A 25,068-nucleotide genomic window follows, 5' to 3' on the forward strand; every position below is an offset into this window, starting at 1 on the left:
GCAAGAATACTGGATTGGATTGCCATTTGCTTTTCCAGGGGATCTTTCCAGACCAGGGATCGAACCTGTTTCTTCTGCATTGACAGGCAGACTCTTTACCAAGCCCTATTTTTCCAAACAGTCAGTTCAGTCGCTCAGTCGTGTCCGACTCTTTGCGACCCCGTGAATCGCAGCACGCCAGGCCTCCCTGTCCATCACCAACTCCCGGAGCTTACTCAAACTCATGTCCATGGAGTCGGTGATGCCATCCAGCCTCAGAAGACCTCAATTCGCTGGAGCAGACTTGAGAGGTGGAGCCCAAGTTCCATAAATCCCCAAGCGATGTTGATGCTTGCCAAGTTATAGCAAACGGAGTCTCCACTGGCCGAGTGTGTTCAGGTGATAAGGGAGATGACTGGCAACAGTCTGAAAACAGGCGCAGAAGTTTGGGAATGAGTCCGAAGCAGCGACTAATTTTGCTTCTTCCCGGTCCCTAGTCTGCAGATACTCAGTCCTCGTGGATTGACCGCTCTGAAGGCCGGGGTGCACTCGGCTGGAGTTGCAGCCGGTTGCGCGGTCAGACTGCCGCCCACCTCACTCCTGCCTCGCCGTAATTGCTGGAGCGCCCCACCTGCTGTGCAGCTCCGCCTAGCCTCCGACCGGCGCCGGCCGCACCCCTCACCGCGGAGCCCTGCCCCGCAGCACGCGCTGCAGGCCGGCGCCCCGCCCCTCCCGTCACGTGACAGCCCAGCCCTCGGCGCGCGCTCGGATTGGCTCTCGAGACCGATGGGGTGGGTTCTAGCCTGCAGCCCCGCCCCGCAACGCGGCTGCAGTTTTCAAACCTCAACTGTACGCTCCCGTCACCGTCTTCGCCGCCGTAGTCGGGAGCCACCTCGCTGGGGAGGTCAGGTCACAACTGTTGGCCGTTGTCCGGAAGGGTGAAAGTGGGTCCTGCCACGCTCGGAGCTGCCCGGCACCTCAAGGGGCTAGAGCTGGAGAACGCGTCCTGTCGTGGCCACCTGCGTGGGGCGGGATTGGAGCCCCCTTGGAGGGGGCAGCCGCGGGAGAACCCGCTGCGGCCCGAGCGGTCAGTGTCTTCCGCCTCGCGCGTCCTCGGTCCTGCTGGGTTGGCGGGTAGGCTCGGTGCTGCTACTCCAAACCCCGAAAGCAGCCCCCTTTCTGGGTGGAACGGAGACCCACGACGTGGGAGGGGTCCCGGGGAGGGATGCCGGCGGTGTGGGCGGACCCGGGATCGGCTCAGACCTCCGGCCTGGGGAAGATGGGCTCAGACACCGTCGTCCCGGGCGGCCCGACTGCTCCGGACCCCTTGCAGTATCCCGGCTGGAGTCCTGATTCCCTGGTTCCTTTGGGTGAGGCGCTCGGGGCGGCGGCTGGACCTCCCAGTACCTTTCTCAGCCGGGTCCGTGTGTGCGTGCGTGTGTGTTTGTGTGTGTGTGGCCCGGTCTCTCCCCGGGTCGCATCCCGCGGGAGCCGCCTTCGCCACCGGCTCGCTCGCGTCCTTTCCACGGCGCGTCGACGTGGTCCCTTCAGGTCCCATTCGAGTTCACAGCTGGGGTGTGGGGCCCAGGACGTGTTCACATCTGGACTCATGGACACGTCCTGCTCACAGCTGCCTTTCGTCGGGAGAAAGTTTGTGCTCATCTTGTGGGACATTTTCAGTTACTGCTTGTGAACAGATTTTTTAAAGTCAGTGAATAGAGAAGTCGAGTTGCAGTTGTTTCCGTGATTTCCTGCGATCTGGTTTTATTTTGACGCCATGTAATACAACTGCGTGACGGCTACGGTTTTGACATTTACACAACTCTGTTCTATGTAGGGAAAGCACTTCATTTGAATTCCCTTAGAGACGAAGCTGAAAGAGACTGTGGTCGGCTGGTAGCTGATGTTAGTTCTTCTTCTGGCTGTGATGGGACAGAGGCCATATAACATCAGTCTGCAAATTGAAATTAAGGAAAAGAAAACATTTTAAAGCCACATACTGATAAGATTTCAATTCTATTAGGTCTGTGTGTCACATTCGCTGATTGTTTTGCCAGCGTGTAATGTTTACATCTCTGGTAGTGATGATATGCAGTGATGTGTGATACATTGATCGCCCCTTTAGGTTCCCAAGTGTTTGAGAATGTGTGCCCTGAGACAGCATGGTCTACTGAGAAGGCTGGGCAAGTGGCTGCATATATAACCTGGCATTTTGAGCCTGGGCACACAATCTTATTAAAAGATGATAAACCTACTTTGTCATTGATTCACCGCTAGTTTTATAGTAGATTGTCCAGAAGTAGTTTTCAGCAACTTCCAAAGTGTTTGTTTTACAAATTAAACCACATGCCCATAAAATGATGTGTTTGAAAAAGTTGGTCCAAGAAGCAGTGTCCTAGTTTAAAACTCCTCTTCTTTCCTCTTCATCCTCCTCTGAGCTGATGTTCAGTTTTTTTTTCCTGTTTTAATAGCTGAAGTTAGTAATAGCTGCTTTATTCTTGAGGTACCTATCATACATTTTACATCATTTTTCTAAAATATGGACTTGAAATTAAGGTGAGATATATTTACATGGCAATATATTTAAGTTTTAAAAGTAAAAATTGTGCTATCGAAGTCCTTTCATTTTTGTCTGTGGACAGGATAGTTGTATATTCTCTTGGGCTCGTTGAAAACTGAATTACTGATTGGCTAAGATAGAATCTGGCTTCCCTCATAGCTCAGTTGGTAAAGAATCCGTGTGCAGTGCAGAAGACCCTGGTTCGATTCCTGGGTAGGGAAGATCCCCTGGAGAAGGGAAAGACTACCCACTCCAGTATCCTAGCCTGGAGATTTCCATGGACTGTGTAGTCCATGGGTAACAAAGAGTCAGACACGACTGAGCAACTTTCACTTAAGATAGAATCACTTTTCAGGAAAGTTGAGACTTGACTAATTGATCACTGTGTCAGAATATTAATAGCAAAGCTGAAGAAGATACAGGCATTTGATGGCATGTTTCCAGTCAAACAATTCTGTCTTTAAACTTGCACTGAGAGTTTTTTTTACTAGTGTTAAATAAACATTTAAATACGTTTTTAAATGCTTGGTTTTTTAAGCTGTTTGATAATTATAAGAGAGAATTTCCTTATCAAAATTTCCCTGTTTTTACTTAGAGACCCAATTTTAAATGCAGGAATCAAGGAAATCCATTGCTGACACTTTCACTTAATCCTAAAATTGTCTTACAATTGCATGTATACTGTATTGCAGTGCGTATTGGTAGCTAAGTAGGACAGTGCTATTAGATGTATTGCTTTTAAAGGATTTTGGGCTGTGTTTTTTTTTTAAGGAATTCTTTGTGTTCTGTGGGTATTGGTTCTGTCAAAAACATTAACAATCATTTATGTATTTACTTTCCACTTGTGAAAACTTTAAATGTTTTAGTTATTTTAGTTTTTTACAATTTTGATGTCAAAATTCAGTGATTTTAAGTATTTTGTATTCTACAATAGACTTTTATCAAAGGATTTCTTTGACTATTTCAGTTCACAAATGTGTGTAAGAATTAAGTTACATATTTCTATATAAATGTGTTGTGACAAGTGTAATTTTCAGGACATACTTTGTGAACTTTTGATTTTTGGGATTTATTTATTTATCATTTTCCCCCAAAATACATGTAACCTTGAACTTCAGGACCACTGTAAACATCTAAACTAGTGAGTTTCTTTTCATTTATAAATGTGTTGTGGTGTCCTAGACCCTCTGCAACCTCTTTAAAAGAGGGAATAGTTATATTTTAAGCATTTAAAAATTTTAATATTAACAGTGAAACGATAGTTTCACCTTTAATCCTAGGATCATATTTCATTTTTCATTGTAATACTTACTGAATAAACAGTACTTCAGAGATGCTATAAGTAAACAGTACTTTATTTTGCAACAGAAACTTAATTTTCCATCTGATGAATGAAAAGCACTGTGTGTTTGTTGGCGCACTCTATTTCCGTTCTCAACATCTTTCCGTCCTGGTTCACAATTATAGGGTTTAACTCTCCTTCTGAAGGTGGAAGAGACAGCACCTGGCCTTACTGAACTGACACAGGATCATGTCTAAGGTCATTACCTGGGACTTTAGCCCTTGGATAGTGTTTACTAGGCTGGTTAGACTAGAGTCAGTTAGCTGGCTTCTTGTTGTGATTTTTCGAAGGATTAAATTCTTGGATTATACTTTCTATTCAGTCTTTAAAAAAAAACAAACAAACCGATTAACCTGTTAGTAGAATATGTAGAAGGAATGGTCTCTTCCTTGACATTGAAAATCATCATCGTCCCTTTCCCTATACCAGTACCTTTGCTTCTAGTTAGAAATGGATCCTTCTGCCACACTAGCAGAAAGTTCTTTATTTTGATGGATTCTAGACAAATAAATCTCCAGTTCCTGTGTTTCATAGGGAAAACTTGGTAGCTGTAAATGCTCATGCAGAAAGAAAAAGTTTTTTTTTTTTCCTGTAACCTTGTGCCTTACTTTGCTTTCCATTGCCTTTTAGATTTCTTCATGAGAATCTTAATTTATCAGTCCTTTTGCAGGACAAGTATCTGGATTTCATGATTGAAATAGCTCTTAAGATATTGATGTTCTTAGCTGAAGTAGGGGTATGATAACATCTGGCTACCTAGTCTGGAAAGATAGGTAGATGCAAAGTAAATAATCTGTTGGTATTGTATTACAATACATGATATAATAACTTTATCCATGTTTCCAGACTTCATGGCTATCCTGTTTAAAACTGAAGTTCTCGTATAGCAATTTAAAATATTTCTTATTTTATTTAGTCAACTATTGAATTAAGCAGAGATTAGCTGCATTTGAAGCCCCAATATTATAATTTCAAGATGGATCTCAAATTCTGCTAAACCCTCAAAGACATGAGATGTACCTAAAAATTCTTGCTGTATCTCTTAATTCTTAAGAAATATTAAGTTAATATTAACTTAATATTAAGTTCAGTTCATCAGACATTTAAAAAAATTCCTACCAGGTGCCAGACACCATGCTGGGAGTTTAGGCCAGAAAGCAAATAGTTGCTATCCTTTAGACACTAAATATAATCACAGTCTAACTTGTTACATGTTGAGATAAAGAGGTATGTCAAGGGTCCTCCTGTTTGAAGAATAAAGGACAGGCATTAAAGACAAGCTGTGGGTTTTAGGCAAAGCTTCCTGGGGGAGTTGACATTCTTTGTTGAGGTAAGGAGATGAAATAAAAAGTTAACCATTTAAGGAAAGGTAGAAAAGATGTTCAGACAGAAAAGTGTAACAGAGATGTGGAGGCAAAATATGAGGTACAAGTGTGGCAGGAAATGAAGCTGGCCACGAAGGATTTTGTGTGTCTTGGTGTTAGGGCTTGAACTTGTAGTTAGTTACCAGGGAGCTAATGCAGGGATCAAAGCAGACAATTTAATTCTCTAGAAGTTTTTATTTATTGTCATATGATGTGTTAGATTTTATGAAACATTTTTATAAGATAACTTTGAGGTGAATATCATGATGAGCATTTTTAAATAGAGCTATTTAAAGGTTTGTAAGGGTTTTTTTTTTTTTTTGGTCTTACTGTTGATCACATCACATTTGCTTTCTCCCTTCTAGTAAACTTAGGTCCAGATCAAGCCTAACATTTTCTCTCTTCCTTCCTTCACTGATCCCATCTGAATTCTTGTTGTAATTATTGTAATGAGAGTTAATGAAGAAAAAAATCTCTGCAAATAAACTTGAGATTGCATTATTCCTGGCAGTACTGTGTAATTGGAAGCTTTATTGTATCTTGCCTTCTTCTATTATCCTTGTACTGTTTTATTGCCTGATTATGTCTATAATTGTGTACCTACTCACGCATACACACATACACATTTTGTCTACTAAGTCCCTTGAGATTTTTTTTTTATTAGTGTAGCCTAATAAAGTGTTATGGGCTTCCCATGCGGCTCTAGTGGTAAAGAACCCACCTGCTAATGCAGGAGCCGTAAGAAACAGGAGTTCAATTCCCGAGTCAGGAAGATCCCCTGGAGGAGGGCATGACAGCCCTCTCCAGTATTCTTGCCTGGAGAACCCCATGGACAGAGGAGCCTGGTGGGCTACAGTCTATTGGGGCGCAAAGAGCCGGACACGACGGAAACAGCTTAGCACACATACACGGAGTAAAGTTCTTTGAAGTGATACATTGGTAATGTGGGCTTCCCTGGCGGCTCAGACAATAAAGAATCTGCCTGCAATGCCGGAGACACCAGTTCCATCCATGGGTTGGGAAGATCCCTTGGAAAAGGGAATGGCTACCTACTCCAGTATTCTTGCCTGGAGAATTTCATGGACAGAGGAGCCTTGCAGGCTATAGTTCATGGGGTCGCAAAGAACTGGACACAATCGAGTAACTCACACAGATTATTGGTAATTTAGAATTGGTTATAGGTCTGTGAATTATGGTAGAAAGCAAGAAAAGGTTGTTGATTGCTTGTTGGAAGTAAAGAGAATCTGGTGAGAAATTTAGGAAGATGCAAGGAAAGACAGAAAATTAACTGATAACCTTCATGTACCCAAGAATTAAATCTTACATAAAGGGTAGCATGGTGTTTGTGGAGGGATTGGTGGAGAAAGGTGACATTCTTGCTCTGTTATATACAAAATTGGCCAAAGGATAGGAAATAGAAAAATATCTAGGCTGTGGCAGCTGGTGCAAGTGCTGTAAATAGAAGGAAGATACACTTACGGCATGCTGTATGGATCCCTAAAGCAGTTTGTAATATAGGTGTATTAGGAGTATGTAGGTAAGTTTAAAGTCTAACCTTCAGAAATGTGTTTTTCCTTTTTTTCTGGGACATATCTTGTGTTTCCAGTATGTTCAGAGCCAGAGTGAAATGTAACACAATTCAAAAAATTATTTTTGTACCAGCACGTGTTTTAAAAACTGCTGATTGTCCAGTGCTGCTTTCAGCTGCATTTATAGCCATACAAATATACAAATATCTATAGGCCATTCATCCATTGCGATGACCAACAGTACATGTGAGGGGAAAAAATCTGTTAGGGTAGAAGACTAAGCATACTCCAATGTCTAGTATCAGGAAATGCTATTAAGTAGCTTGATTATTAGGCCATGTTTATATTATCACGATTTATTCCAGTCCTAAAAAAAAGCTATCTTTAATTTTCCTTCTAATAACTAAATAGGTATTATAAAACTTAACACCTGTTAGTATTATATTTACATATCACACTTTGGATTTTTTTTTAGAGGGATCCTGAGGTGAATTTGAATTTTCACAAGTAATATAACAATAAAGGCATATATCTTAAGGTTACAAATTATTATTTATTCTATAGAACTTTGACATTAATTCAGAATTTATAAAATTGTTTTTTCTGGGTGGTATTAAACAGGGTATTGATTCTTGCTTAGTATTTACCCTAAATGCCTGTATGGTCTTTGCATAAGAATGGACCTGTTACTTGCATAATGAATACCATCTGCTCTAAATAAATGCGGAGAAAACATTGAGGCCTTAAAAAATCTGAGCAATAATGGCTCATGTACTTTCAGCCAAGTAAACCCTTAATGTGTAAAGAGATATGTTCTACTGTTGCACATGGGTTAGTTTCTGCATTTAGAGTCTAGTCATATATATTCACAGCCATCTTTTTTAGCCAAAGGCATTTGTTAGTTTTTTGTCTATACTAGCTTGATGTAGATAACTTAAACAAAGGAGAGTATAAATACTGCCATAATTTCACAATCCAAAGATAACCACTGTTAATATATTGTCATAGTTTCCTGTATTTTCATCTATTTTCTTTCATATTTAACAATATTATTTAAAACATATTTGAAAATTATATATAACAAACATATATACTTATAACAAAATTAACATACTGTATATAAAACTGTCTTCCTTTTTTCATTATATGAGTTAAAATATTTGAAAGCACAATTTTTATTAGGTATGTAATATCCTGTTATTTAGGTATATTTAACCATTTCCTTATTGTTAAGCTTTGGGATGCATTCACTCTGAAAGCTTTTTGGTTTTTTCCCACTGTTATAAATCATGCTTCATTAAGCTTATCTTTGACAACATCTAAGATTCATATTGATTCTTTTGAAACTTGAGAGCAGAAAATAATTATAAAATATATCTCTGTTTTACTAGATTCTTATGAATAGATTGCTTTTTAGCTGATGTATTACAGCATAAGGTAAACATCTTAGATTCTAGAATCTAGGTGAGGTGAACATCTTAGAATCAAGAGCCTACACTCTGTCTCTGTGGGTAAATTTGCTGTGTTCTTGTGCTCATGATTCCTAAGGCCTGATGTGGAACAGTGTTGGGAATGTAGCCCAGTTTGCATCTTTGATACAGGTATATCCTTTCTTTCTGTATGTATGCTAATAACATAAATATGATCATAAACATACAAACCTATAGACTTTTAAATTTAGGGAAAAAGTCTTAAAGCCCAAGAATGACCTGAAGAAAGAAACACTAAGCCTAGAAGTTGGTAACAGTATTGATTTTTCAGAGAGGAGTGTGTGAGCGGCGAGACTGAGCGCCCTCGGAACTGAAGCAAAGAACTCATCAGAACAGAGTAAAAGAGACAGATTTTAAGAACAAGTTTGAGCTAACTTGGGGTGAGAGTCTTGTGTATGGACAGGGCACAGCTGTTCAACAGGGCAGGGGCCGTCCCTGGAGATCTCTCAGGGCACCAACAGTGTGTGTTGGTTGACCTCCACGATGTGCTTTCACGACTAGCGCTGTACCAGTCTCATCCTTCATGAGTTTGTATTTTAATTTTTAGTATTTAGAGCACTGCAAGATAGATTCTATGATTCGTCCATACTTTAGGGGCAGCAGAATTGCAGCTTTCCTTGCTAGTAATCAGGAGAAATGCAAAGTAAACCACAAAACTGAATGGGGCATATGTTGGCAAGGAAATGATAAGCTGTCCTACTCAGGGCTAGCGGGATGAAAAGAAGGGACCAACTCTGTGATTAATTATTTATTTTTAATTCAAACAAAATAATAAGGTTGAAACCCCCAAGTGTTTGTTATATTTGTATCCCTTCCGACACATTTGAAATACCACTTTCTTTCTTTTCTAAAAGTAGCTGTATTACTTTGCCAGGCCGCCGTAACAGAGTGCTGTAGGTAGGGTGACTTAGCAACAGAAATTAATTTTCTTCCAATTCTGGAGAACAGAAGTTTGAGATCAAGGTGTCGGCAGGCTTGGCTCCTCGAGGCCTTTCTCCGGCTTGTGAACGGCCTTCTCCCCGTGTCTTCATCTGGTCTCCTCTCTGTGTTTCTGTATCCTCATCATATTTTTTAATAAAGATACTTGACTTGGCATATTGCTTTAAGGTCCACCCTCATGGCCTCATTTTAATTTAATTACCCATTTAAAGTCCCTTTCTCCTAATACAGTCACTTTCTGAGGTACTAGGGGATTAAGACTTCAAGGTAGGAATTTTGAAGGGAGGGACGTAATTCACCTCAGAACAGCAGCAGAGGTAAATGTCTCATAGCTGGTATGATGGATAAATGGGATTCAGACTCAGATGTGGTTCAGTCCAAATGTTATTTTCAGAAAGGTACTCTGCTAATTTTGGAACACTAGAGATGTACCTCAAAACTAGTTAGGTCTGTTTTTCCAAGGGCCAAGAGGAAAAAAATGCCGACTTAAAAAGAAAACCAAGAAAATACAGAAACTGAAAACACTCCCGTCTAATCACATTGTTCACTTGCTAAGGTGCATATAGGTGGCATTTGAATATAGGAAGGTATAGAACATGTCAAGTAGGAAATAAACGGAAGAAAAATGTGACAGAGAAGGAAAAAAGCTTAGGGATTCTTTTAAGAGTGTGCTAGAAGAAGAATACTGATCTTCTATGACATAGGCATAGCAAAGGGAAGTATCTAAAAATATGTAGTCTGTCATTATTATATGAATTCAATTAATTGAAATAGTAGTTGTAATATTAAAACTGAATACTTGTAAATATCATAAAAGTTCCAGATAAATATGAGCTTCAGGTACAGATTAGAACTCCAGAAAAGGGCTTTATGTGTAGTTGCTCACTCATGCGACAGAATTATAGAGCTCTTCATACATAGCAGGCTCTGTGCTGCGTTCTGAATCTAAGACCCATGAAACAAGTCTATTTCTCTTAGTGACTCAGATGTCAGTAATATAACTCACAACATGTGAATTCACCACTGTATTTGTTTGCCCATGTAAAATTAAATTTAAAATGATTAATTGTTTTTCTGTTAAATTATCTTGTTATGTGAAGATACAACTTTAAAGAATCAAAGTTTTAAAATGAAATTAAATGATTGTATTACAATTGTAACTTTTTAAAAGAATTTGGTAGGTCTTACAGGCGTTTTCAGTGGTTTTATTCTGAAATGAAATTCAGTAACTTAGTTCAGGTACCATAGGTGATACCAATTTATGTGTCTGCTCTTCGTTTTTCTTCTTTTTGGGTAGAATATGCTTTTAAATCTTCTTCCGTCTTTTTTTTTTTTGGTTGTACCTTATAGCTATATTTGGAGCTGTATAGTATAACACATATCCTGTCTAAGATAACATCTTTTTTTTTTTCTTAATTACATATGTTATACCGTGCATCTTCTCTTTTTTTAAAACAGATAAAAATAAGTGACTGAAGAAGCCTTTCTGGGAGTCATCATGCTGAGGAGAAGATTTGATTGCCGAAGCATTTCAGGCATGCTAACTACCACTCCTCAAACTCCAATTAAAGTGGAAAACTTTAATAATTTTTACACACTCACATCTAAAGAACTGGGAAGGTAAGGAAACTTTTGATGTGTGTGTGTTTAAAATCACAGGATTTCTTTGTCTATACTTTTATAAAACTCACTTGATTATTATTTAGCAATGATTAGAAAGAAAAGTCCTCATCTCTGCTGATGCTGTACAGGGATCTAGTCTTAAGTGACCTGGAAATCAGATCCACGGAGGGTTAGTGAGCATGTGTGATACATCGCACCTCGCTTCAGAGCCCGTAGTGGGAAGTCAGGGCTCTTAGTTGAGGCTGTCCAAGGGAAGAGGCAGCTTAGCATGTGGACTGTCACATCAAAATTTGGGGTTAGCCATTTGCTATTTGACCTCAAATTACTGTACCTCTCAGTTCTGTAGTTTCCTCATCTGAGAAGTGGGGATGAAAGTAATCGTATATATTTTATATGGTTGTTGTGAGTCTTGAACAAGTTAATATTTATAAAATATTTAGTAGCATGCTATAAAGTTTTTGTTGAATAGCTTTTCTAATTCTTAGAATATGGTGCTGGCCTAAAAAAATGTGGAGATTCTCCTCCTTCTCTTTTCTAAACAAAATGAATTAATTCATATTTGATAGTATAATTCCATATGACAAACAGTGCATGATCTGTAACTAAAGCCTGTATTTATTTACACTGATACTGATCCGTTTTGGTTTAATGAAGGTGTAAATTCCTTCAGGCCAAGGAATGACCTGAGATTGTGAGAGCTACCATTTGAATATATATGAAAATTGCATAAGATATACCAGATAATATGATATGTATTCAGCATTTTGAGCTTTAAACTCTTAACAAAGGGAGGATGGTGATCATTTTCTGTCTTTAGTTTGATTTTTATGTTAAAATAGTAAAAGCCCATGTTTGTATTGATGGATGCACAGTAAAATAGTATGAATGATTTTTTGTCTTTGATAATCTCAGTGTGAAAACAAAAATTGACTGAAACATGGCAAGTAATTCTGTTCATGGTGGTCTTTTACGTCAAAGATGAAAGCAAGTCCTGGCTTTTTCACTTGTCAGATATTGGGAGCAGTCTTTCTTTTACAAAATAAGGGTGCTAATATCTGTGTCACAGACTAAGAACTAAATATGAAAGCATATTTATTTCATAATTCCAGGCATATTTATTTATTTAATTTTGTGTGCAAAATATTTGGGCCTTTTAATGGTTTATGAAAAGATATAGTTTTTAAAAGCTTTCAGGGTATTTTCAAGAAATAGTTTAGTTCTGAGTCTGTAATTATTTCTCTTTGCATTATACAGGAAAGAGTAAGTGTTCTTTAGTTGACTGTATCTCATTACTCATTAAATAGTCATAGAGTCTTTGCTTTGGAAGAACTTCAATGATCAGTGGCCTTCTAATATAATTTTTTATGCAGTGCAGCAATTTTTCCTGTAATTTTTCTGACAAGTTTTTTATCCAGCCTCAATTTGAATGTCTCAGGAATAGGGAACTCACTTCCTCAGAATATGTCTGTTCCATTTTGTGGGCACTTACACACAGAATTCTGTTTTCTGCTAATCTCTACCTAATATACATAGTTCCCCTTTTGTAGCTGCATATAATATCCGCGTAAAAATCCTTTAGAGATTTGAATGTAGCTAAATCTTGTCAGTTTCCTTAGATGCTCATCTTATGACCTGATTTCCAGACAGCTTCCTTGATCCATGTAGCCTCTTCTGGATCACTTGTAGCTTTTTATCCTCAGCCTTAAAATGAAAAAGTCTAGAATGGATGCAATATTGTTAATATCTTACCATCCAAAATACAACAAAACTTTGTTGAGATAGCCTGTGTGGGAGCTAGAAGGACTGATTTTTTTTTTTTTTCTTTGTTGGTTTTGGAGAACATAAACTTTGGGAACAATATTAATAATTTGAAATTGTTTTGTAAATGGGGTGCCATCATAAATCACAATCATAAACTTGACTCAGTTTATAACATTTTAGAGCAAAAATTCATGATAAACTCTGATGAAAACAAATTCAGATTCCTAATATTTCATCTTTTAATAGCTTCATGAAAGAGACCTTTTTTCTTTTAGTTGATACGGCCTAATGAGTCACCTGGTAAATGTTGATAGTCTCATTAATAAACCTTGATAAATTGAAGTCATGACCTTTCATCTGCCATGAACTTGCTTTAAATTCTTTCAGTGTTTTACCAATTTTTATATTATCCCACACTTTTGCAAAGTGAAAATTAGGATCATAATCTTGATTCTTCTGAGACTTATATGTTTTGAAACATACAAACATAATTCTAGCATGTGATGATTACAAAATTATCTTTATAAACCAGGTTTTAAATTAATTTTAAGATGTTTAATGTTTTAGAATTTTTCTTTAAACAAATTAGAATAAGATATGTAAAAGTTAGCAGTTAATTTTTGACTGTTCTCAAAAAACTTTGCATTGTTCCTGTTTTTTAACATGTTGGGTAAGTTTTTTCCACCCCTCCCCCAACTGAATCAAGGTTTCATAGGACTTCTTGTGGTTAGAAGGGTGAGGCAGATGCAGAAATAAAACGTCAGCTTCCTTTGTGGCCTACCCTCCCCCCTCCTTTCACATTTTATTGTCTGTTCTAGAATGTAGAAGGGTAACTAACTAGACCTTTTAGCTGCTGGGAAATCTAGTTAGCCTTGCCCTTTTAGGTTATGCATTAAGTATTACTGTTAAGGGTTTTAAATTTTCCTAAATGTTTCTGTTAAATTTCATATAGGGACATTATGTGTTAAGTATTATTTTATGTGTGTGTTTAGGCTCTCAGTCGTGTCCGACTGTGCAACACCATGGACTGTAGCTCGCCGGGCTCCCCTGTCCATGGGATTCTCCAGGCAAAAATACTGGAGCGGGTTTCTATTTCCTTCTCCAGGGGATCTTCCTGACCCAGGGATGGAACCCATGTCTTACATCTCCTGCATTGGCAGGCAGATATTTTACCACTAGCACCACCTGGAAGCCCTCACTATTATTTTGGATACTTCTAAATGACAATTAGCATTTTAGAATGGAAAACAAATACTTGGTTTTTTCCCCCTAAGTCATCTGATAATTATGGTAAAAATATTTAAAGATCCTCTGGAGGAGAGAATGGCTACCCACTCTAGTATTCTTGCCTGGAGAATTCCATGGACAAAGGAGCCTGTGGGTTACAGTCCATGGGATCACAAAGTGTCAGACACGACTGAGTGATTGACACACATAAATGAATATGTGTGTAAAATTTTGAGTCTCAAAGAAGGTTTAAAAATGTAAATGCTTTAAGTACAGTATACAGAATAGTGCAGTGTATGGTACTGTATTAAGTGCATAACTCTTGCATTCACTCAACAGATATTTCTATAATAGAAACAGATGTTTCTATTATGTGTTAGTGAAGTGTAGATTTTATGATTAATAATTAGGACAGATAGGGTTTCTGCCCTCATAGGGCTTTTACTTAGTGATGAACATTGGCAAATAAGTAGTTACCAATATTGTTTGGTCATCTTTGCTCTGCATTAATAAGTACTGTTCTTGTAAGCCTCATGAGAATACCTGAAACAGTTAAAGTGTTTATTATTATTTAATTTTGCTCTTTGTTTCTGAGAGAATTCTGGCTTGTAGATATAATTATAAAATTACAGCAGAACTTAATTATTACAGCTGGTACTGTAAACTTTTTCAGATGGACAGAGTTCTTGGCTAACTAGCTTCTGTTTCCTAAGTTTTACAAGGTGAATTTCTTCATAAAACTTAAAATTTCCTTTTTGTTTTAGACAAATTTTCACTTCTGAATCTAAATAAGAATTGGCAGAAGTGAATCTACTTCTTTAAAAAAAAAAAATCTTAAAGGAAGGAATTGTTTTGTAGTGGTCAGAATAGAAAGCTAGGATTTCACATCCCGCAATTTATGTCATGGCAGTCCATTTCCATATATGACCTTTCATGAGTCATTTACTCCTAGTCTGACCCAATTTATCCAGTATAAAATCTTTAAACTTGGACACTTTGAATATAAAACAAAGGGACTGATTGACTTTCTTTGTGAGCTCATTGAAATGCTTTGATTTGTATTCCTTTTGCATATGGTGAGAAAATACAAATTAAACATTCTCAAATCTTAAATGAAAAGTTCTATCAAAAAAATAAATTTATGCATGCACATTTTCTGAGTTGATATATATTTTGATATATGTAGAAGAATCAAATTATAGCTTGACCACTTTCTTAAAATTTTTTTTTGCATTAGTAGCTATACCTTTTCATCTTGATTTCCAGTCAGTGCTTTTCATTGGCACCAATTTTGAGGAAATTGAGAATATAAAGAGTAGGGATCTTTGTCATTCTGCCCTTGACAATAGTAAGTAGAAATGATAAGCAATTTATTCTGTCCCTGACTTCTACCCCAAATTTAAAGTATATTAAAAATAGGTTTTTATTTATACCTGATTTGTTGGTATTCAGTGAGTCATTTGAGCCTTAGGATAGAAGTTCTTAATTTTAAAACCCATGAACCAGGCTTAGGAAGTTTATGGATAGTCTTTGAAATCTAAAAACCCTCTGGAATTATATATAAAGCTTTCTTTTTAAAGGCATATGTACATTTTCTGGGTAGGCAGTCAATAATTTTTATTAGTTTCTTAAAACAATCTGACTCAAAATAGCTTGAGTCTTTGGGAAACTAGATTTGGGAAAACTGTAGGCTTAGAATACTTGGGCTTCCCTTGTGGTTCTGCTGGTAAAGAATCTGCCTGCAATGTGGGAGACCTGAGTTTGATCCCTGGGTTGGAAAGATCCCCTGGGGAAGGGAAGGGCTACCCACTCCAGTATTCTGGCCTAGAATTCCATGGCCCGTGTATAGTCCATGGGGTCTCAAAAGAGTCGGACACTACTGAACGACTTTCACAATCTTTACTTTAGAATACATAGGTTTGCCAGAGTCTTTCAAAAATTGGCTGAAATGTTGAGCACTGTTACTGGATAGAGCTAAAACATGTTTATTCCTAAAACGATAAACATGACTTTAATAATGTGTTTGTACATAGCTTTTGATAACCATGAATTTTCTTAGTTAATCATGACGTGCCTTTGGATATTTTCCATAAGACATGTATACTTTTGATATATCTATTACAAGCTTTGTGGACTACTGAGCAATACTAACAGATACTCTGGTAACACAACTGACAAATTGTGATAAAAAGCTTCAAAGGTTGTCGAAAGTGATGTTGAGAGGCAAAATGTTTACACTAATAGAAGTAAACAAGACGAATACCCATTTTTGCATTTAATTTTTTTCATTTGAAGGAAAGCTAAACTTTTTAGCAGAGGGGAATAGACCAAGATACATATCTTCTCTGGAATCTGCCAGACAGAATAATATTTACTCTATAGGATTGTTATCATACTTAAACAAAATAATTCATATCAAGAGTATGGCATGGAGTTGGTGGGCAAATGAGATCTCTCCCTACAATGGTAATGTATCATGTTAATGATATGATAGTGAAGAATAAATATAATTATGTCTTATATTACATTTGCCATTTGTATTTTTGTGTGATGATACTATAAATTTTATAAAAGTACATGTAGTAATTGATTAGATTAAGAGAGCAAAGGTAAATTCCTAATGGCATGGATGTTTGAAAGGATTGATAAAGTTATAACAGTATCTGTGTTATACTAACTATTGTTCTTACTTTTCCCCCAGAGGAAAATTTGCTGTGGTTAGACAATGTATATCAAAATCTACTGGACAAGAATATGCTGCAAAGTTTCTGAAAAAGAGAAGAAGAGGACAGGACTGTCGTGCAGAGATTTTCCATGAAATTGCAGTACTTGAATTGGCAAAATCTTGTCCCCACGTGATTAATCTTCATGAAGTCTATGAAAATACAAGTGAAATCATTTTGATATTGGAATAGTAAGTATACTCTTTAAAAAATTGAAGTAAGTTTATAGTACCTATTTGAATTGGTTGGGTAAGGTTGCTTGAAATGTCAAGAACAAGAATGATAAAAGTATAACAAGAACTTGTAAAGATTCCTGTTAATAAAATATTAGAGGAACATAGTATATATTCATATATTTTCAGAAAACTTATAATGTGTAGCCTCACACAGATACCCCAAAATGAATTAAATAGCATTCAATAAACAAATGACAATACAGTGTTTATAGTGAAATTGAGTATACTTTCATTGCCAATGGCACAGAAAATAGACTGTTTTCTGCAAAACAGTCTGATGGGCAGATAGGATTGAAATAATTTGTGTATTCATTTATTTGAAAAGCACATCCAGTGAAGTTACCCAAGGAGAATAAAAAGGTAAACTTGCATGAATGAAAGGTAAACCATGTAGTTTGATTTTAATCTTCTACATGTTAACTTTATTGTGTTATGGGAGTTTTTTAAATGATATTCTTGACTTTCTTACTAATTTCTAAACTGTGCTTTAGAAAGCTGTAAAAGACAAACGTAGATGTAAGTAGTATATAGTTCACAGATTTATGTGACAGCGTAACTGTACTAAAGTACAATTATCACATCCATTCACAGATGCACAACACATACACAAGCACATAAGCAAAAAACATAAATACTCCACATTTCTGAATTTTTTCTTCTCTGTAGTCACTGGTCTGGGTGCCTTGTTTTAACAAAGGGTCTGTTGGTCTGTTGCTCTTCACTGCTTTCCATTTATGCTTCCAGTTTCTGCTAACTTCTGCTTCTTGTGTTATCGTTTCTTCTCCTCCTTTTAACTCCCCTTCATTTTCTGTTTACCATACCTTCATCTTTGGAAAGCTATGGTAAATTATGGTAAAGAGCTTTCCCTCTTTTGTGGGAAAAATGGTAGTCCTACAAAAGACATTGGTCAGCTGGTCAAACTAAGAGGTAGAAACAGTGTAATTGGCTGACAGTCAGTGTTTGTTTGATCTCGTTACTGAAATAAACAAACCCAAACCCCTTAGGATACTTTTCCTGGTATAAAAGTAACATCTATTTATTGTGTTAAATTTAGAATGTATAGAAAATAGAAATCATTTGTAAACAGTGGTTACTTTTATGACATATTCCTCTATTTTGAAATTATTTTATTTTTCTAGGTATGTATACTTTCAGAAACAAAATCATGATCTATCAAGTGTATGGTATTATAATCCTTTTTTTCCACTTAAGAATATGTTGTGTGCATTTATATATGTATACATATATGTATATATGTATATATATATGTGTATATATATATATATATAATATAGTGTTTCTAAAAATGAATTTTAATTTAGCAAGGACTTTTAAAGTTGACTTCATAATCAGAGTTTAACAAGCAGCCCCCAAATTCAGAAAGGCTAGATGTTGGCATTAATATGTGTTGACTCATTGTAATAATAGCTAATATTTATTGAATATTTACTGTGTGTCAGACACTGTATTAAATACTACAAGTGATCTGCTTTGATCCTTATAACATCTGTTGTACTCAGTACTTGATGTGACTTTTCTGATTTAATTGCTAGAGCAAGCCAGTGAAGTTAGAGCTGTCATTTTTTGTTATGTATCACTGTGTTACAGTGGAAGAAACAGAAGCATGTTTTGCCCCAGCTTGGGTAACTAGTTAGGCAGGGTCTGGATGGAAGTCAGGCTGCTTGTTTTAGTAGGTACTTCCACAGGCAGCCTGCTGTCTTCTTATGTCTAGGCATTGGGAAGTGCTTTACATGTGTTTTCTCAAGTGGTTTTCTTATATTTTATTTTGAACTTTAGAATTAATGAGAATTCTGTCTATTGAATTAACTTTAGAGATTGTAATGTCAGTGTTGGTATATAAAAAATTATGAAGTGTTCAAGAATGAATTTTTCATCTAAGCATTTTATGCTGCCATATACTGCTGGATACTGAAGAATTTAGATCTTTCTGGTATTTCCCATAGTTTTGGGTATTTTCCATATTTTAAGAGTGGCTAGGGATCCATATTCCATACGATTTTCTTTTAATAATCTAATTATTTCATCTGATTTCTTATCAGATGTGTCTTATAAAGGGCCCAGCAAAGAACTCATTCTAAGAGAATCTGAAGTATCTCTTCATTTTCTTATTTGCTTACGATTGCATTATTAACCTTATCTGTAGTGTCCTTGCAGGAATATATTTTGACCACTTGTTTTGAGAAGATTCATTTCATTAAAGCTAAATAACATAACCAGAAAGGGGAGAAGAGAGGTATCCTCAGTAGCTTGGCCTGCGGAATCCCTCTTCCCTCAGGAGACCTTGAGCAGGGTTATGACAAATAAACAACTGACGTGTGAACTGAGGGGCCACGTGGGTAGTCTGAATATTAGCTATTCACAAAGATTAGTTTCTTTTAGATGAATGAATTTCTAATGTTGTCTTCTGGTACCTAACTTTGGAGGTCACTATTACATGTTTTATAGCAAAGTAAATTTTTCATACTCAGATTGTCTTTACTATGAAACCTTGAAGTCAGATCTTGAAGTTAGCTTCTCATGAACTTTCTGGGAATTGTGGGGGCTGGAAGTCATTGAGATATGCAGTAAACATTATTGAAGCATGCCCACGTGTGCCTTAGCAGCTGTCCCACAGATTTCTCTGAAACACTGTCAAGTGTCAGCGATAAAGCCCTGCAGCTTCTGATCGGCACGCTCTGTGCAGATGACCTCATGGCCCGGTTACCTCTGCAAGTGTGAAGGGTCAGTCCCGTGATTTTCAATGAGACTCGGATTTGTGACCACTGATTCTTTTTCCTTCTTGTGACTCCAGATATACATGACATGCTTCTTCCTCTTGACAGTCACCAAGACTAATGAATTGCACTTTGAGCTGCTCTGAAGAATGACTGTCTATTCCATTATTCATTCATTCAACAGACACTTACTGAGTACCTTCTATGTGCCAGACACTCTTCTTGTTGCTGTGGATACAGGAGTGAACCAAAGGGGGGAAAATAGTGTTCTGTGAAATAAATGAGTTTCTGATTTATCATATAGAGTAGGCTTTACTTGAGATATTCCCAAACATACCTTATAAATTTTTATTAATAACCATCTAGATTTTTTTTTGCAGGATTTCTGACAGTTTTTATCTCATTCGTTTAGATTTAGTCCTTAGAAAAAAATCTGTTGAGTTCAGTTATATCTCTGTTTTACAGATGAGGAAGCTCAAATAAGTGATTGACCCTAAATTATATTGCTGGCAAATAGCAGATTTATGATTTAACTTTCAATCATTTGATTTCAAATCTAGGAATTTTTCATTATGCATTTGTTGGCATTCTTTAGATTTTCAGCTCTTATAAACAAAGAAAAAAAATTTGGGTTCTGGCCCCAACTATTCTTTGTAAAGCTGCAACACAGGATATTGGTTAAGAATGTAGATTCTCATCCATATTATACAGATTTAGATTCTGCTGTCTCACTTAATTTCACCTCTTTGTATTTATTTCTTTATCTGTAAAATGGGAATGGTAGCCATGATTCACATGATTGTCTTGAGAATCAAAATGTCTATCTATATACAGATGACAGGTATGTTTATATTTAATGAATAAATGAGTAAAATAGAGCAGAGCTGAGCTCATAGGTGAATACTAGCACCCAGACTTTAAACTGTTCTTGTCATTTATTTTATTTCTTAAAAATCCCTCCCAGCACCATTCACTGCCCCCCATTAAATGTGTATATATAGAGAGATTAAAGTTTAGGTGGCCATATCTTTTACTTAAAGGTATATAGTATTTAAAAGTTGTCATTTTTAGATCAATGATTTTTCAAGTTTCTATTCTTTGAATTTTATTTCAGTGCTGCAGGTGGAGAAATTTTCAATTTGTGTTTACCTGAGTTGGCTGAAATGGTCTCTGAAAATGACATTATCAGACTCATTAAACAAATACTTGAAGGAGTTCATTACCTACATCAGAATAACATTGTACACCTTGACTTAAAGGTAATGTCATGTAGTTTTAAGTACCAATACATCTCTGTTCCTTCTCTGCTCTTGCTTTGTGCAACTAACTCAAACTGGTATTGAGAGGAAACAATAGGCCATGCTTGTCTAGACTGTGTATGTGCTACATGGACTTACTTCTGTATTGATAGATAGAAGACTGCATGTGTGAGCAGCTCAGATTAATCACTGGGCTTTTAAAAACCATCATTACATATGTTCTAATGCTACCGTCATGTCACTCCATCCTGTTCTTACTGTTCTTACCTTGGACTTTTTGTCTTATAAAACTGTCTGTCTCTGAAATACTTAATTTTTAGCTACCTCTTGAAGATAATCTGCTAGTCCTTACTCCTTTGCTCCCATTATCCTCATTTATCTTTCTCTTGAGGCTTTTAGTCTTTTGGCTTCTCCTTTTCCCACACCCCGCCCCAGATCACTCAGGCCCCTTCCCAAACCCTGAGGTACCACTTCAGCCTCTCGTTTTACTATCCTTTCTCCTTATCCTTCCTCTGTAGCCATACAGGAACCTTGAAGTCTGGATCAAATCATCTCTCGTTGTTTGAACACTGGACTCCTCCCTTCCTGGACACTCTCCTTGTCATGGACCCTCCCATGCCTCTTTCTGTCTGAGGTACAGTCCTGCGGTAGTCAGACCCAGGACCGTACCACGGTACTCAACCATTAGCTCTTTCTGGGTGTGAATGCGTTTTTATTTGTTCATGCCTTCTTTCATGCTATTCTCTAGACCACTTTTCTCACTGGCATGCTTCTGTTTAGCCTTCAGGATTCACCTTAAGCATCATCTCTACTGCAAAGCCTTCTTGGACTTTCTTATGGGCAGAAAATTAAGCAGTCTTTACTACCGAGTATTCTGTATATCATAATCAGTTAATCAATCAATGTATCCATCTTTTTTTATTAAAGCCAAGAATACTCTTGAAGTGTATTTTTTTACTTATCATTGACTCTATAGCTCCTCCTAAGTAGTAGTTCAGTAAATGTTTGGTGGATGACTCAATAAATGTTTAATAGCTAAACAAATTCTACTTAAGTTACCTCTGATTTGAGTTTAGTATTGTTTTCTTGTTTTATATTATTTATCATTTCTTGTTGTACTTTATTAGCCACAGAATATATTATTGAGCAGCATATATCCTCTTGGGGACATAAAAATTGTAGATTTTGGAATGTCTCGAAAAATAGGAAATGCATGTGAACTTCGGGAAATCATGGGAACACCAGAATACTTGGGTAAGAATTTCCTTTATTTTATATACCACTTTGAAATTTATTAATAAGTGATACCTATATAGAACTATTTTAGGGCATGTAACTCCAGGATATATTTGGTTCAAATATTTTAGTGCATTAAAATTCGATTTTGACATATTTAAATGAATTGTAGTGAATTGAGACAATCACAATTTACAGGACATTGGATATATAAGTTAAAAATTTAATGTTTGTGTATAAAAGCTTTGTACATAAAGAAAAATAGGTAAAAAGGAAGTTAGGAAGCAGAAGAAAATGAAAAAAAGAGGAAAACTGAATCAGTGTTACTGCATTTAAAGCCTTTTTGTTTGATAGATGTCACTTTTACTTTTGTCCTAGTGAGGTTTTTGCTGAGAGTTGTAAAAGGAGGATTTTTAAAAAGAAAGGTGTTAAGTAGAACCTATTATTAGATAATCTAGGAATATTGTACTAAATCCACAAATTAGATCATGGAGATGAAAGATGTTTTTAAGTCCTGTAAAGCAGCACATAAATGGTAAAGTATTTTAATTTGTAGTAACAATCTTTTTACACTTTTTCTTGTTGCTCATATTGATATCCCTATGCAGGCATTGAAAAGATATGAGTAAACAGAACAGGTGCTACTGAGCAAGGGAGCTGACTTTCCCAAAATGAAAAACAAAGCAAATTACTAACTTCTAAATGCTGATAGAGGCTACAGTGTCCTCAAATAATGATTGTAATTATATATAATATAGTTCACAGAAGTATGTGAGAAGGTAGCAGGTGGTGCAGTGGAGGCTGACAATATATGTGACTCAAAGGCTTTATTAACCAGACTGTTATGCTTTAGATAACAGTCTCTCTTTGGAGAAGTTATGAAACCATACTGTGAAACTAAAAAGTTATTCAAGTATAGGTACTAGTTTGGACTCTACTAATGTTCTGAAAGTATAGAGAATTTATGTTGTACCATTAAATTTTTTTGGCGGGGGTGGGGCCGGGGCAAAGGAGGAGACTGGAAAATTAATTGCTTAGGAAACTAGGTTTTAGATCGTTTAAAAGGGATATTTAATCTACTTGAAAATCTGAAAACACTTCCAGGAAGCTGGTTTGTTCATAGTGTCATTTTTGAATGCATATGAGTCTCTTTACCCTGAGAAGAAAAACCGAAATCATTCTAATAAAATAACTCAAACTAATTCCTAACAGAGTAATAAAACTAAAATTGTAAAAAGATTTGAGCTTCTAACATTTTACTTCTTCATAATTGCTTTTTCTGAGGTTAATCTTAATCGTTTTAAAAAAAATACTGCATAGATACTGGTTACTCCCAGAATATAATTGGTGCTTTTGAACCATCTGGTTATATAATTTTCTCAACATTAGGTATATCTAAATGTCCAATCACAGGATAATAAATTCTGTGCTAAATTTCTGCTGATATATTGGTAATTCTTTAAAATTAAATCCAGTTTACTTCAAAGTAACTGTCATGTTTTTATATTTGTCAGTATTGAATTTGAATTTTATTTTCTCTTTCAGCTCCAGAAATCCTGAACTATGATCCCATTACCACAGCAACAGATATGTGGTAAGATTTTGTTAATTACTTGTATTCCTTTATTAAAAGCTGGTTAATACATATTCTGTGGTTCTTTGGTTCAAAATGTAAATAGTAAGGCTATCTTTAAAAGATTTTATTTGAGTATCATTATTATGCCACAGGAAAACATTTACCTGTTCATTCTTTTTAATAAGTTTGGCTCTGAGCCAAAGTACAGGAATAAATAGGAAAATCCCTTTCCCGGAGGAAGACTCCTTCTGGTAAAAGAACAAAATAGTCACAGTACTATGCGTGCTATATGTCCTATAATAAAGATAGAATGCTATTTAACAACCATGGAGGAAGCAGCGGGCAAGCACCAGATGGGAGACATATGATCTAGGTCTAAGAGAACTAGGAAGATATTTACTCAATAGAAAAATGAGATTAGATCCATTTAAAAGTTTAGTTATATGAGAGTATATTTATTGGGTATTGTGAGTTTATATGGTTGACACAGAGAGAATATTATAGGGTAGAGATGGCATTGATACCAGAACTTTACTTGAGACCACAGTGGTGGACTGACTCCATCAGACCAAGAGGAAGAGTTTAGTTTGCCATGTAGGGGACTGAAATGGGTTTGGTAAGAAAAAGGGTCCTATGGCTGAATAGGTGGGTGAAATAGGTGCTATATATGTATTGCCTTTTTCTGGTTCCTGAACACAGTTGTCATTAACATATTTATGGTTCTAAAAGTTTTGCGATTAAAAAGAAGTCTGCCTGCCCAATACTGTGCTTTACCAAACCTGCAGCCTCTGTTTGTATGGAATCGTATTTGTGTCTCACAGATCATCACTGTGTCATTGAACACCATTTGGGAAATGCCACTCAGGACAGCTTTGTATACTTGATAAACAGGTATCTGTGTGAAGGGCAGACTGTAGATATAATGATACATATTTAATACATTATTTTTATATAACATACATGTGCATTATTCCCTCAGTCTTTTTCTGTGTGGCAAACCTTGAGACAGCATAATTATTTCAGCTTTAATAGTATACTATGGGAACTTGGAAAAGCAGTTTAAAATCTGTAGTTTAACTGCACAAGATTTGAGGACAGGAATATGTTGAGAATCAATTTTACTTTATATAAGTGTGTTAAGATTAACACACATTTTAAGTTCCCATCTTCTCAGTTATTTGTTTTTTCAGGAATGTTGGTGTAATAGCATATATGTTATTAACTCACACATCCCCATTTGTGGGAGAAGATAATCAGGAAACATACCTCAATATTTCTCAAGTTAATGTAGATTATTCGGAAGAAACTTTCTCATCAGTTTCACAGCTGGCCACAGACTTCATCCAGAGCCTTTTAGTAAAAAATCCAGAGTAAGTAATATTAATTTACTTAAATACTATTGCAAAATAAATTACATATGACTATTAAGAAAGATACATTATAAAACAGTATAAAATTATTAGATGTTTGCTTTTGTAAGTTTCAGGTA

At 36.4% G+C, this 25,068-nt stretch overlaps 1 protein-coding gene across 1 annotated transcript in view; it reads left to right on the top strand.

Annotated features, from left to right (window-relative positions):
- The first annotated feature begins 837 nt into the window (after positions 1–837).
- The window catches only part of STK17B (serine/threonine kinase 17b), a 29,553-nt gene continuing 5,322 nt past the window's right edge, over positions 838–25,068 (top strand). Inside the window, exons 1-7 of the mRNA XM_043445123.1 lie at positions 838–1,066; positions 10,662–10,823; positions 16,516–16,728; positions 20,623–20,767; positions 21,895–22,021; positions 23,549–23,597; positions 24,770–24,949. Coding sequence (XP_043301058.1) covers positions 10,702–10,823; positions 16,516–16,728; positions 20,623–20,767; positions 21,895–22,021; positions 23,549–23,597; positions 24,770–24,949 — 836 coding nt within the window. The 5' untranslated portion in view covers positions 838–1,066; positions 10,662–10,701. The remainder of the gene's footprint in view (positions 1,067–10,661; positions 10,824–16,515; positions 16,729–20,622; positions 20,768–21,894; positions 22,022–23,548; positions 23,598–24,769; positions 24,950–25,068) is intronic.

The sequence above is a fragment of the Cervus canadensis genome, chromosome 24, assembly GCF_019320065.1.
Source record: "Cervus canadensis isolate Bull #8, Minnesota chromosome 24, ASM1932006v1, whole genome shotgun sequence".
Lineage (NCBI taxonomy): Eukaryota > Metazoa > Chordata > Mammalia > Artiodactyla > Cervidae > Cervus > Cervus canadensis.